Raw genomic sequence first — 15600 nt, 5'->3', positions numbered from 1 at the left:
AGACGCTTCTGTTCTCCATGTGTTTATGCCTGAATTTCTCTCTGTGAAATCTGTTGAGACTTGAATGTTGCTTGTTTAAAATCTGTTCTTTGTAAAAAGGAACCATTCATTTTTCTGGCCTGGCCTCAGTTTTGCTTCTCACATGGTTGCCTAGCAAACCGAGAGCTTCTCCTGCTGATTCCTGTCCCACCATCTTTCAATCTCTCCCTCAGTCGTTTCATTGTCACAGGATTCTCCAGTTGGTGCAAATTCAAGTTGGAAAAACTCTTGAACACCTTTTTCCTTAATTTCCCAAATTCTGCAAACTTTAGTGTTGTCACATACCTTCAGTCAGTTTCCAATGCAACATTACTGGGACAGAGTTCACTGAGACTCATCCAGATCAAGTCAAGGCTGAGTAAAACAAAAACAGAGGTCATTGGCGAAACTCAGCATGTCAGACAACATCTGTAGAAAGAAAACAGATTTAACATTTTGAGTCCAGTGATTCCTCTCCAAAACCCTTTCTGAAGAAGGGTCATTGGATCTGAAACATTAATTCTGCTTTTGCTTTACAAATGCTGCCTGACTTGCTGAGTCTTTCCAGCAATTTCTGATTTTGTTTCTGATTTCTGCATCCAGTTTGTTTTTCCCCTTTTTGAAAAAAGTAGCCAGCTAAGTGAAAATGAGGGACATGAGTGCCTGAAAGTGGATGGCTGTGCTGAAAGGAACCCATGACATATCAGGTTCTGGGGTATGATGGTGAGTAAAAGACATTGATGGAGATGTTCATACTCCAAAATAATTAAACTCAACATTAAGTCAAGGCTATGCTGCTTTTTCACAGTAATAGCCCTTTCCAATTATGCAGAATCTGGCTTTGAACACTCAGCCTCACCAACACCATGACCTCTGATTGTATGAGTTAGACATTTAGTCATTGGGATGTGTTGAACTAGCAGTACATGTTTTTACTGATCTCTGACCAAGCTTTGTAGGCAGAAATCTCAAACTGTGGCCATAAGCAGTTATGCCAGATTCTTGATGGTGATTTGAATTTCCATTTAGACCGAGGTGGTCATTCCAGAGCTAACACTGGCTCTGAATCTACATCACTGCCTGTCCAAGTCCTGCCCTGTGGTCACTGGCCAGAATAATGCACTGTCACATTTTTTACCAGGTGGCACTGCAGCAACGTGAGTCCTATTGGGCACAACTGGACAATGCCCAATACCATTCAAGGGTTTGGGTCTAAGTTCTGCAAACTTTGACTTATTGTCTGTCACTGGTCAAACAGTGCATACAATAGAACATAGAACGTTACAGCCCAGTACAGGCCCTTCAGCCCACAATGTTACACCGACCTGTGAAGCCAATCTGAAGCCCATCTAACCTACACTATTCCATTCTCATCCATATGTCTATCCAATGACCAATTAAATGCCCTTAATGTTGGTGAGTCCACTACTGTTGCAGGCAGGGCATTCCACACCCTTACTACGATGAGTAAAGAAATGTCTGATGGGAGGCAATTTTATGACATTGAGAGATTGATAAACATTCTTCATAAACATAATTCTTAATGAATATAAATTTTATTTTTCATTCATTGGAGAAGGACACATTTATCACATCCTCTGATACAAATGAATCACTTTCCACAGATATCATAGTATCATAAAGATGCTTAGTACGGAAATAGATCTTTCGTCCAGAAAACCTAAATAAATCTAGTCCCGTTTGGCAGCATTTGGCCCATATCCCTCTTAAACCCTTCCTATTCATATACCCATCCAGATTCCAATGTTGAAATTGTACCGGCTTCCTTAAGTTTTAAGATAACTATGCATAAGGATAAGTCAGAACTTTGTGGGAGTACTAAACTGGGGGGAGGGCAAATTACAACAGTATTAGGCTGGAGCTTGGGAGTGTTAATCGGTGGGAGCTGTTATCGGACAGGTCCACATTTGACGTGGGAACTGTATAAAGACCGACTGATGAGAGTTCAGGACCGACATGCTCCAGTAAGGAGGAAGGACAAAGAAGGCAAGGGACCCTTGGATAATGAGGGAGGTTGTCCGTTTAATCAAAAGGCAAAAAAGAAGCATATGTAAGATTAGGAAGCTAAAATCCGACAGGGCCCATGAGGAATATCAGGAAGCCAAGAGAGAACTCCTCCAGGAATTGGGAGAGCAAGAAGGGGCCATGAAATGACAGAGAACAGAGAATGTTACAGCACAGTACAGGCCCTTCGGCCCTCGATGTTGCTACGACCTGTGAAATTAATCTGATGCCCATCTAACCTACACCGTTCCATTATATCTGTCCAATGCTCATTTAAATGCCCTTAATGTCAGTGAGTCTACTACTGTTGCAGGCAGGCCGTTCCACACCCCTACTACTCTCTGAGTAAAGAAATACCCCTGATATCTATCCTAAATCTATCATCCCTCAATTTAAAACTATGTCCCCTCATGTTAGCCTTTACCATCCAAGGAAAAAGGCTCTTACTGTCCACCTTATCTAACCCTCTGATTATTTTATATCTTGGCAAGTTGGATTAAAGAGAATCCCAAGGCATTCTATGCGTATATTAAAAACATGAAGATAACAAGGGAGAAGATAGGGCCACTCAAGGATAAAGGACTTGTGCTTGGAGGCAGAGGATGTGAGTGAGATCCTAAACTGAGTACTTTTTTAGATTAGATTAGATTAGATTAGATTAGATTACTTACAGTGTGGAAACAGGCCCTTCGGCCCAACAAGTCCACACCGACCCGCCGATGCGTAACCCACCCATACCCCTACATTTACCCCTTTACCTAACACTACGGGCAATTTAGCATGGCCAATTCATCTGACTTGCACATCTTTGGACTGTGGGAGGAAACCCACGCAGACACGGGGAGAACGTGCAAACTCCACACAGTCAGTCGCCTGAGGCGGGAATTGAACCCGGGTCTCTGGCGCTGCGAGGCAGCAGTGCTAACCACTGTGCCACCGTGCCGCCCACTTTGTGTCAGTATTCACCCAGGAGAAGGATATGGAGGTTAGAGAGATTAGTGTGAAGCATGATAATATGCAAAGTCATTTTAAGATCAAGAAAGAAGTGGTGTTCAGTCTTTTGAAGAGCATTAAGGTGAATAAGTGCCCATATCCCAAATGGTACCTACCCCAGGTTATTGAGAGAGCCAAGAGAGGAGATTGCTGGGGTCTTGACCAAGATCCTTGTATCCTCGCTGGCCACTGGAGAGGTCCCTGAGAACTGGTGAGTAGCTAATATGTTCCTCTGTTCAAGAAGGGAAATAGGGATTATCCAGAAAACTACAGACTTCAGCCTCATGTCAGTAGTTGGGAAGCTATCTGAGAGAATCCTCAGGAATAGGGTTTACACGCATTTGGGAAAGTATAGACTTATTAGGGATAGTCAGCATGGCTTTGTGCAGGACAGATCATGTCTTAGTCATGTGAATTTTTTGAGGAGGTGACGAAGGTGATCAATAAAGTAGAGCTGTGAATGTTGTTTGCATGGATTTTAGTAAGACTTTTGACAAGGTCCTTCGAGATTAAGATGCATAGAATCCATGGTGACTTGGCTGCACGGATTCAGAATTGGCTTTCCCAGAGTAGGCAGAGAGTAATGGTGGAAAGGTGTTTATCTGGCTGATGGTCCATGACTAGTGGTGTTCCACAGTAATCCATACTGGGACCTCTGCTGTTTCTGATATATATAAAAAAATGGAGCTAGGTGAGTTAGTATATTTGCAGACGATACAAAGATTGGTGGTGTTGTGGATAGTGTAGAAAGTTGTCAAATAATACAGCTGGATATAGATCAGTTGCAGATATGGGCAGAGAAATTCAGATGAGTTTAATCTGGGTAAGCGAGATCCTACACTTTGGGAGATCAAGTGTTAGGGAAAAGTTTATAGTTAATGGTGGGAGGTTGGGGTTCAAAGGAGATGTGAGGGGCAAGTTTTTTTTATAGAGTGGTAGGGGTCTGGAATGCACTGTCAGGGATGGTGGTGGAGGCAGGTACAATAGAGGCATTTAAGGGGCTTTTAGATAAGCACATGGACATGCAAGGAATGGAAGGATATGGATCCAGGACAGGCTCAAGAGATTCGTTTAATCTGGTGTCATGTTTGGCACAACAACATATGCTGAATAGCCCATTCCTATACTGTACTGTTCTAGGTTCTCCACCACTTCTTCTGGCAGCTCATTCCATACATGCACCACCCTCTGTATGAAAATGTTGCCCCTTAGATCCCTTTTATACCTTTTCTTTCTCACCGTAAACCTATGCCTTCCATTTTTGGACTCCCCTACCCTGGGAATAAGACCTTGGCTATTCACCCTATCCGTGCCCTTCATGATTTTATAAACATCTATAAGGTCACCCTTCTGCCTCCGAAAACAGGCCCCAGTCCATTCAGCGTCTCTCTAGCTCAAACCCTCAACCCCAGCAACATTCTTGTAAATCTTTTCTGAATGCTTTTAAGTTTCAGAATGTCCTTCCTATAGCAGGGAGACCAGAGTTGTACTTAGCATTCCATAAATTGCCTAACCAATGTCCTGTACAACCATTTTATGAAATCCTAACGCCTATATTCAATGCACTGACCAGGAAAGGCAAGTGTACCAAATGACACCTTCACTACCCTGTCTACCTGTGATTCTACTTTCAAGGAGCTATGAACCTGCACTCCAAGGTCTCTTTGTTCAGCAACACTCCCCAGGACCTTACCATTAAATGTATAAGTGCTGCACTGGTTTGTCTTTCCAAAATGATCAGATCATTGCTTCGGACAATTGGAAGAATCTTCTGCTCTTCTTCAAACTTCTGTCATGGGATCTTGAATCACTGGCTGTAAAACCAACTGGAACGAGGTTTGATCTGAAAGATTGCACGTGTGATAATTCAGCACTCCCCCAGGAGGCTCCACAAAGATCCCCATCTTTAACGAAGGAAGTGTCCAACACATCAGTGCAAAAGCTAAGGCTGAACCATTCACAACAGTCTTCAGCCAGAAGTGTCAAGTGGGTGAGCCACCTTAGGCTCCTCCAATTGTCCCCAGCATCACAGATGCCAGTCTTTAGTCAATTCGATTCACTCTTGTATTCCAGACTGTGCTACAGAACATGCTACTCCCCGTAGCCAAGTTGTTCCAGTACCATTGCAAAACTGGCATCTACCCAATAATGTGGAAAACTGCCCAGGTCTGTCCTTACATAAAACTCAGGACAAATCCAACCCAGCCAATTACCGCCCCATTAGCCTACTCCCGATCATCAGTAAACAATGCTATCAAGCAGCACCTGCTCAGTGACACCCAGTTTGGGTTCCACCAGGACCACCTAGCTCCTGACCTCATTGCAGCCTTGGGTCAAACATGGACAGAAGAGCTGAATTCCAGAGGGGAGGTGAGAGTAACAGCCTTTGAGACTACATTTTAACTGCGTGTGGCATCAAGGATCCCTCAGAAACTGGAATCAATGGGTATCAGGGACAAGCTCTCTGCTGGTTGGAATTGTTCCTGGCACATAGAAAGATGGTCCTGGTTGTTGGAGGTTATTCATCTCAGCTCCAGAACATCTCTGCAGGATTTCCTCTGGTTAATGTCCTAGGCCCAACCATCATCTGCTACTTCATCAATGAACTTCCATTATAAGGATAGAAGTGGGAATGTTCACAGATGATTGTATTATTTTCATGCTCAGGGTTAGCACTGCTGCTTCACAGTGCCAGAGATCTGGGTTCGATCCCCTACTGTCTGTGTGGAGTTTGCACATTCTTCCTGTGACTATGCAGATTTCCTCCGGGTGCTCCGGTTTCCACCCACAGTCCAAAGATGGGCAGGTTGGTAGTTTGGCCGTGTTAAATTGTCTGCAGTGTCCAGGGATGTGCAGGTTAGGTGGGTTAGCCATGGGTTATGCAGGGTTACAGGGATTGAGTGGGGTGGGGGGGTGGGGCTAGGTCTAGGCATAATGTTCTTTGCAGGTTCAATGGGCTGACTGTATCGATTTACGCTGTAGGGATTCTCTAAGTCTGCCATTCTCAGATACTGAAGCAGAGAATTTTACCATTGCCCTTTGACATTATGTATTACCATACAGATTCTCCACTATCATCAACTATGGGGTTACCAGTGACTAGAAACTTAACTGAACTCACCAAATAAATATTGTGGCAATGGCAGGTCAGAGGCTAGGAATCCTGCAGTGAGGAACTCACCTCCTTTCTCCCCAAAGCTTGTCTACCTTCTACAAGGCGCACACAGGTTATTCAGGTGGATTCCTGAGATGGCCAGAAAGTCTGGAGTTTCAGCCTGAGGGCTCAGCCATTTATGACTGAGATCAGAAGTGTCTTCACCCAGAGAGTGGGGAGCCAGTGGAATTCTCTGCCACAGGAAACTGTTGAGGCCAACACATTTAAGACTTTTAAGAAAAGTGTCGCAAAATTTCTTAGAATTAAATAGATCAAAGGATGCGGGGAGAAAGTTGGAATAGGGTACAGTACTGATTTTCCGACAGTGCACCGCTCCCTCAGCACTGACCCTCCGACAGTGTGGCACTCCCTCAGTACTGACCCTCCGACAGTGTGGCACTCCCTCGGTACTGACCCTCTGACAGTGTGGCACTCCCTCAGTACTGTTACCCTCCGACAGTGCGGCCCTCCCTCGGCGCTGACCCTCCGACAGTGCGGCCCTCCCTCGGCGCTGACCCTCCGACAGTGCGGCCCTCCCTCGGCGCTGACCCTCCGACAGTGCGGCCCTCCCTCGGCGCTGGCCCTCCGACAGTGCGGCCCTCCCTCGGCGCTGGCCCTCCGACAGTGCGGCCCTCCCTCGGCGCTGGCCCTCCGACAGTGCGGCCCTCCCTCGGCGCTGGCCCTCCGACAGTGCGGCCCTCCCTCGGCGCTGGCCCTCCGACAGCGCTGGCCCTCCGACAGTGCGGCCCTCCCTCGGCGCTGGCCCTCCGACAGTGCGGCCCTCCCTCGGCGCTGGCCCTCCGACAGTGCGGCCCTCCCTCGGCGCTGGCCCTCCGACAGTGCGGCCCTCCCTCGGCGCTGGCCCTCCGACAGTGCGGCCCTCCCTCGGCGCTGGCCCTCCGACAGTGCGGCCCTCCCTCGGCACTGGCCCTCCGACAGTGCGGCCCTCCCTCGGCGCTGGCCCTCCGACAGTGCGGCCCTCCCTCGGCGCTGGCCCTCCGACGGCGCTGGCCCTCCGACAGTGCGGCCCTCCCTCGGCGCTGGCCCTCCGACAGTGCGGCCCTCCCTCGGCGCTGACCCTCCGACAGTGCGGCCCTCCCTCGGCGCTGACCCTCCGACAGTGCGGAACTCCCTTGGCCATGGTGACCCAAAAAAAAGGACCAACCTCCGTCAAATTTGCTATTGAGGGAGGCCAGTGAAGGTTCACCAGACTGATCCCTGGGCTGGCAGGACTGACATATCAGGAAAGACTGGATCAATTGGGCTTGTACTCACTGGAACTTAGAGGAATGAGAGGGAATCTCAAAGAAGCATATAAAATCCTGATAGGAGTGGACAGGCCAGCTGTGAGAAGAATGTTCCTGATGTTGGGGAAGTCCAAAACTGAGGGTCACCATCTAAGAATAAAGGGTAAGCTATTCAGGTCTGAGATAAGGAAGAATTTCTTCACTGAGTTGTGAACCTGTGGAATTTAGATTAGATTAGATTCCCTACAGTATGGAAACAGGCCCTTCGGCCTGACAAGTCCACACCGACCCGCCGAAGAGCAACCCATTCCCCTACATTCAACCCTGACTGCCTGCAGTGTTAGATGCATTAATGTAGCATGGCCAATTCACCTGACCTGCACATCTTTGGATCGTGGGAGGAAACCAGAGCACCAGGAGGAAACCCACGCAGACACTGGGAGAATGTGCAAATTCCACACAGATAGTTGCCCAAGGTGGGACCTGGGATCCTGACACTATGAGGCAGCAGTGCTAACCACTGAGCCACCGTGCCACCTATTCTCTCCCACTGAAAGCTGTAGGGGCCAGTTTGTTAAATATATTCATGGATGTAGCCTTCGGGCAAAAAGGATCAAGTGGTATGAGAGAAAGTGGGAGTGGGATGCTGAGATTGCACGATTAACCCATCATCATATTGAGTGGTGGTGTAGGTTTGAAGGGCCAAATGGGCTACTCCTGCACCTATTTTCTATGTTTCTATGAACTCCACGGTCAGTGATCTGCTTGCTGCTGACACTTCTCTCTGATCCCCTTGTTGCTAACAGACAACAAATAGGGTCCAGATTAATTTGGTTAACTTGTGGTGACTGTGAGATTTCATGTCCTGTGGGAGATGTAATATCATGGATTTTCTGAGCAAATTGAGAAGTAAAATGCAGCAAGACTTAGACAATATCTAGGTTTGTGTCAAAAAGGGTGGTGCTGGAAAAGCACAGCCAGTCAGGCAGCATCTGAGGAGGAGGAGGAGAGTCGAAGTTTCGAGCATAAGCCTTTCATCAAGAATGTGCGATGGGGCCCAAGATGCCTGAGAGATAAATGGGAGGGGTTGGTGCTGGGGGAAGGTGGCTGGGAAGGCAATAGGTATATGAAGGTGAGGGATGATGGTGATATGTCAGTGGGGAGGGTGGAGTGGATAGGTGGAAGGGAAGATGGACAGGTAGGACCGTTCAAGAGGGTGGTGCCAAGTTGGAGGGTTGGATGTGGGATAAGGTGGAGGGAAGGGAGATCAGGAACCTGGTGAACTTGAGATTGATGCCATGTGGTTGGAGGGCCGAATCCCCCAGTCCTCACCTTCCACCCCACCAACCTTCAGATACAACTCGCCATCCTCCGCCATTTCTGCTACCTACAGTCAGACTCCACCACCAGAGATATATTTCCCTCCCCACCCCTTTCAGCATTCCGCAGAGACCATTCCCTCCGTGACTCCTTCATTAGGTCCACGCACCCCACCAACCACCCTACACTTTCCCTTGCCAACGCAACAGATGTACAAACCTGCACCCACACCTTCCCCCCCCCTCACCTCCATCCAAGGCCCCAAAGGATCCTTCCACATCTGAAAGACAATTTCCTGCACCTCATCTACTGTGTGCATTGCTCTCAATGTGGTCTCCCTGACGTTGGACGCCAACTTGCAGAATATTTCAGGGAACATCTCTGGGACGCACACACCAATCAACTCTACTGGCCTGTGGCTGAACGCTTCAACTTCCCCTCCCACTCCACCATGGACATGCAAGTCCTGGGCCACTGCCACTGCCAAATTCTAGCCACCCGAGCTTGGAGGAAGAACACTCATCTTCTGCTTTGGGACCCTCCAATGCAATCAATGTTCCCCCCCACCTTATCTTTAAATGTTGACTCCTGCTCCTTGGATGCTGCCTGATTGGCTGGCTGTGCTTTTCCAGCACCACACTTTTTGAGTCTGATCTCCAGTCCTCACCTTCTCCTAACACCCAGATTTGTGCTGACAAGTGATCATCTCCAAGAACAGCATCGTCTTCTCAAATACAACGAGAGTGAGCAAGTGTTGGCCTTTTGGGTGACCTTCACACCCCATGGATTAATTAACAGGAAGATTCCGTTTAGCTATAGTTATAGAGCTATAGATTCCCGATGAAGGGCTGATGCCCGAAATGTCGATTCTTCTGCTCCTTGGATGCTGCCTGATCTGCTGCGCTTTTCCAGCACCACACTCTCCACTCTGATCTCCAGCATCTGCAGTCCTCACTTTCTCCTAAGAATTGTACAACATGGAAACATCCCCTTCAATCCAACTAGTCCATGTTCACCATGCTTCCCAAACCAAACTGGTCCTACTTGTCTATGTTTGAACCAAATCCCTTCAAACCTTTTCTACTCAGGTACTTATCCAAATGTCTTTTAAATGTTGTAACTGTACCCACGTCCACCACTTTCTCTGGCAGTTCATTCCACACACCACTCTTTCTCCTCATGTCCTTTTTAAAACTTGTTTCTCTCACCTTAAAAATATAACTCCCCTACTATAGAGAAAAGACCCTTGCAATTCAGCTTATCTATTCGTCTTATCTATTATCTATACCCCTCATGATTTTAGAAACCTTCCAAAAGTCAGCCCTCAATCTCCTACACTCCAGTGAAGCAAGTCCCATCCTATCCAGCCAATTTTTATAACTTAAACCCTCCACTCCCAGCAACATCCGAGTAAATCTGTTCTGAACTCTCTCCAATTTAATAATTTCCTTTCTATAGCAGGGTGGCTAGCTTGTAAGTGTTAAGCCAGATTGGATTCCAATGGTAAGAACATTGTTTTGACTTAACTGAGTCACACAGATCAGTGAGAGCTCGGCGACAATTTAGTAATGAAGGTGACTTTGAACTTACTGTGTGACATTTATTTAGAACAGTCGCTTGACTCACCTAAGTTTCTCCATCTCGAGTCTAAACAAATCCTGGGTGTTCCAATCTGCTCCCAGACCCTCTTGATGGAACAAGACTGGGTTCCTGATGGGGATGAAATTGGGGTTCAGGGTTGAGTTGCTGGGGCATCCATCCAATGACTCTCTGAACAATTCTAGTTGCCCTTTTATACGTTTCATGGATATTCTGTCAATATACTCCACTCTCCTGTATGCCTTCAGTTGTTCCCCTGCTGTTTATGATTTGATTCATAGCTGGGATATTTTGCATCTGGCATTTGTGTATTTCCATTCTCTCACTCTAGCCAGAAGAACTCACTAACCTTTGGTCTGTTGCCAGAATGTACAGGCTTAAACTGGCTCAAAGAATCACTACTAAATCCAGCAACAAGCTTCATTTGCAACAAGATATCAACAGTGGAATCTAACTATGCATTTTGGCCTTCTCTCTTATCTCTTGCTTCTCCATTCCCTATTCCCTTTATAGTTATTGTTACATTACAGGTGTTGAGGAATATGAAGCAAAGATGGAGAAATAGGATTGATGTAGATTAACCAGGATCAATGATGCTGCAATAGGCTGAAGGAGATTAATGACCTCCTCTTGTTCCTGAGGAAAAGATTTCAGTTGACACAATCCTGCATTCACGAATTTGCTTCTTTCAGCCTGTCAATTGCTACAGATCTCCTGTTTCAAAAAACCCTCTATTCTTATATCCTTGACTTCTCCTCAGTTCATCGCTCAGTGGTTAGCACTGCTGCCTCTTAGTGCCAGGGACCCGAGTGAAATTCCTGTCTCGGGCAACTGTCTGTGTGGAGTTTGCCCATGCTCCCTGTGCCTGCGTGGGTTTCCTCCAGCTGCTCCAGTTTCCTCCCACAGTCCAAAGATTAGGTAATTGGCCATGCTAAATTGCCCATAGTGTGAGGTGCATTAGTCAGGGGTAAATATAGGGGAATGGGTCTGGGTCGGCTGCTCTTCAGAGGGTCGGTGTAGACTTGTTGGGCCGAAGGGCCTGTTTCTACCCTGTTGGGAATCTAATCTAATCTAATCTAATATCTTCTTAATAAAACTTAGTGAGCAAGTGCTGCTTTATGAAGCTCTCTGGAATAGGTTCCTAAATTCAAGGTGCTTTATAAATACAAGTTACTGTTAAACATCGTGTCCTTAGCACACAGGAAGAATAATCATTTGAACAAAAAAGGGGAAACACAAGAAAGAATAGCATTTACAAAGTGCCTTTCGCCACCTCATGGAAACCCAAAGTGTTTGACAGCCAATGATGCTCCAGTACACACGAATGACATTCGGATACTGGTTGCGTGATAGACATTGGCCAGGGCACTCCTTTTCTTCTTTGAAATGTAACCATGGGATCTTTCACAGTCCATCCAGGAGGTTGGGTGCGAGCATAACAGGTATAGTTAGTAAGTTTGCAGATGACACCAAAATTGGAGATGTAGTGGACAGTGAAGAGGGTTACCTCAGATTACAACAGGATCTGGACCAGATGAACCAATGGGCTGAGAAGTGGCAGATGGAATTTAATTCAGATAAATGCAAGGTGCTGCATTTTGGGAAAGCAAATCTTAGTAGGACTTATACACTTATTGGTAAGGTCCTAGGGAGTGTTGCTGAACAAAGAGACCTTGGAGTGCAGGTTCATAGCTCCTTGAAAGTGGAGTCGCAGATAGATAAGATAGTGAAGAAGGCGTTTGGTATGCTTTCCTTTATTGGTCAGAGTATTAAGTAAAGGGGTTGGGAGGTCATGTTGCGGCTGTACAGGACATTGGTAAGGCCACTGTTGGAATATTGTGTTCAATTCTGGTCTCCTTCCTATCGGAAAGATGTTGTGAAACTTGAAAGGGTTCAGAAAAGATTTACAAGGATGTTGCCAGGTTGGAGGATCTGAGTAACAGGGAGAGGCTGAACAGGCTGGGGCTGTTTTCCCTGGAGTGTCGGAGGCTGAGGGGTGACCTTATAGAGGTTTATAAAATCATGAGGGGCATGGCTAGGGTAAATAGACAAAGTCTTTTCCCTGGGGTTGGGGAGTCCAGAACTAGACGGCATAGGTTTAGGGTGAGAGGGGAAAGATATAAAAGAGACCTAAGGGGCAACTTTTTCATGCACAGGGTGGTACATGTATGGAATGAGCTGCCAGAGAAAGTGGTGGAGGCTGGTACAATTCCAACATTTAAGAGGCATTTGGATGGGTATATGAATAGGAAGGGTTTGGAGGTGGGACTAGATTGGGTTGGGATATCTGGTCGGCATGGACAGGTTGGACCGAAGGGTCTGTTTCTGTGCTGTACGTCTCTATGACTCTATGACAGATGTGACTTCAGTTTCACACCTCATTCTTCTAAAGTGCCCTGCAACCAGGCAGCACTCTCTCTGTGCCACCCTAATAAGTGCAAGTCTCGTCTGGAGTTTATGCTCCGATTTCTGGAATGAGATTTGAATCTGTAACCTCCTGTCTTAGAAGCAAATGCTACATATAAGCGGTGGATGGCAGAGCAGAAGTACAAGGCATTCATGGAACCAAATGCCAGTGAGAATCAGCGAAGGTAAAAAATTAGATAGGAAACATACTAACTCAAACCATAATGATACAAAAGTTGCTTCAGGCCAATGTTTATCACTTCATAATGTTCACTATCTCGTTCCTCCTTTAAGATGGTCCTTAAAACTGAGCTCATTGACCAAACTTTTAGCTGCCATCCTAATTTTCTTTTTGATTCAGTATACTGCTTTCTTGAATGAATTGTTTCTGGACATGTTACCCACATAATAATGTGTAAATGCAAATTTAGTTGTAAGCAACCTACCGCATCTCTTGTGTTTTCAGGTATAACAGAGACTTTGGCCCAACTTGCTTCAGGGTGGATAGCTGACCAGAACTACGCCAGCAAGTACCACTACCACAAAGCCTACCTTCTCTTGTGTGGCCTCTCCAACCTCTTGGCTCCAATGGCAACCACCTATGCTCAGCTAATGACATACGCCATATTCTTTGCTGTGTTCTGTGGTGGATATATGGCCCTGCTGCTTCCTGTCTTGGTAAAGCACAAGCATTTCCTCTTTATGAAAACAGAAATTGCTGGAAATGGACAGCAAGTCTGGCAGTGGAGAGAAATCATACTAATGTTTCGTGTTTAGTGATCCTTCGTCAGAAATAATGATAGCTAGGAAAAAGTTGCTTTTAGGCAACAGATAGGGTGGGGGAAGGAATAAATGATCAGTTGAGATAGACAATGGAGTAGATAATAACTAGCCTGGGAGATTGAATAACTATTAGTGCACAATTAGTAGCTAAAGGTCACTGAACCAGAAGCGTTAACTCTGATTTCTCTCCACTGCCAGACCTGCTGAGCCTTTCCAGCAATTTGTTTTTGTTTCTGATTTTCTGCATTCACAGATCTTTTAATTTTTATTTCCTCTTTACATTTGGACGATGCCTGTGACTCCTTCTTTCCCTGAAATATTTGTTGACAAAGTGTTACACATCAGTGGCTTTTTCAGAGTTAGTGAACATATCTTTTAAGGATTTGATTTGAGATGCCATTATCAGCCACTAGGTTATTTATGTGAAGCAAAATTTCAGTAATAGTGCAATCAGTAAGACACAAACTGAAATGTAAAAGTATCCTGGTGTTGAAGGAATTAGGACTTTTCCATCATGAGGAAGTCTACCATTTCTAATTCTCTTCCCTCCAGATGCATTCCATTGATATTGGGAAGCTTTTGGAATTTGTTTCGGAGACTCCCTGTGGGATGAGCTGATACAACAGGATTATGTGTCATTTGTTAACACATACTAATGACATCTTCATTTTGATTTTGTTTGCAGGATGAAAGTGTCAGTGACTGGGCCAGCATTTATTGCCCATCCCTTTTTGCATCTTGAGAAGATGGTGGTGAGCTGCCTCACTGAATTGCTACAGTCCATGTGCTGTAGGTTGACCCACAATGCCCTTAGGGAGGGAATTCCAGGATTTTGACCCACCAACACTGAAGGAATGATATATCAGAATAGTGAGTGGCTTGGCAGGGAACCTGTAGGTGGTTGTTTTCCAATGTATCTACATTCCCTGGTCCTTTTAGATGGAAGATGTTGTGTGTTTGGAAGGTGCTTCTAAGAAGCTCAGTATGCAACTGGATCCACTTGTATGAATTGACTTCCTTTACAAATTCTTTTATTCTACAGGTTGACCTTGTGGGCGTGACAAAAGTGCGAAGTTCAATGGGTTTTTCAATGTTTTTTGCTGGAATTGGCTGCTTGACAGGACCTCCAGCGGCAGGTAAACCCATTATACTGTCTAATACTCAACATTCCCATTGTCATGTTCCCAACGTTCATCATTCCCAACTGTTCATATTCCCAATCTTCATCATTCCCAGTTTCCAAAATTAATTGTTCCCAACCCTCAACATTCCCAACCACTTGTCATTCTCAAATCTTGACATTCACAATGTGACCAACACTTGACAATGTCAAATCTAATCATTCCCACTCTCAGCGTTCCAACTCTTGATATTCCCATCAGCTGAAGATCCCAACAATTGACCCCCCAAACTGTTGACATCCTCAACACTTGACATTCCTTTACTCTCAACATTCCTCACCACTCGATGTTCCCCAATATATATTGTTTCCTGACAATCCCTCATCAGGTTTTGGAAGATCTTTCAGTTCAAATTCAGAAGGTGGCATGGCACTAGCAGACGCAAAGAGCATTCTCACAAAATGCATTCTAGCAATGGTCAAAAAGCTGCAGTGTGGTAGCATTAGCAAGCTTATTACCCTGTCACTTATTTTCTCTTGCATACAGTCATTCAAATCACAGGGAATCAACATTTAGAATAATTCCCAGCCCTGCACTTGCCTGAGTCAAGTCTCTGTTCAGCCACAACTTGATATTTCCAGCTGGTACTGTATGCCTGTAACTCATCAATCTGATTTACTTCATGTTGTGAATTCACATTCATGCAGCAATACTAATTCAGACTTCATTTCTTTCTGCCTTACTCTGATAGCACCTACGACCTTTCCATTTTCAATTCTAGTGTTATATTTCTCTCCCACCATACACCTTGATGTTTTCTGATATAATCTTCCATATTCAACAGCTCTGCTGAGTTAATTTAAACCCTCCACAGCATTGGGCCCTTTCTAAAAATTAAAGATTAATCTCTGGGATGTTTCTGCTTAGAGGATTT

General features: G+C 45.6%; 1 protein-coding gene across 1 annotated transcript in view; it reads left to right on the top strand.

The window, feature by feature from the left end:
* The window catches only part of slc16a4 (solute carrier family 16 member 4), a 108602-nt gene that overhangs the window by 80147 nt on the left and 12855 nt on the right, over nt 1-15600 (top strand). The window contains exons 8-9 of the mRNA XM_043718885.2: nt 13229-13440; nt 14588-14681. Coding sequence (XP_043574820.1) covers nt 13229-13440; nt 14588-14681 — 306 coding nt within the window. The remainder of the gene's footprint in view (nt 1-13228; nt 13441-14587; nt 14682-15600) is intronic.

This window comes from Chiloscyllium plagiosum, unplaced genomic scaffold (genome assembly GCF_037043375.1).
Source record: "Chiloscyllium plagiosum isolate Xiang-an unplaced genomic scaffold, Cpla_swu_hap1 HiC_scaffold_26, whole genome shotgun sequence".
NCBI lineage: Eukaryota > Metazoa > Chordata > Chondrichthyes > Orectolobiformes > Hemiscylliidae > Chiloscyllium > Chiloscyllium plagiosum.
The sequence above is the reverse complement of the archived record's forward strand: the minus strand, read 5'-3'. Positions and strand labels throughout refer to the sequence as shown.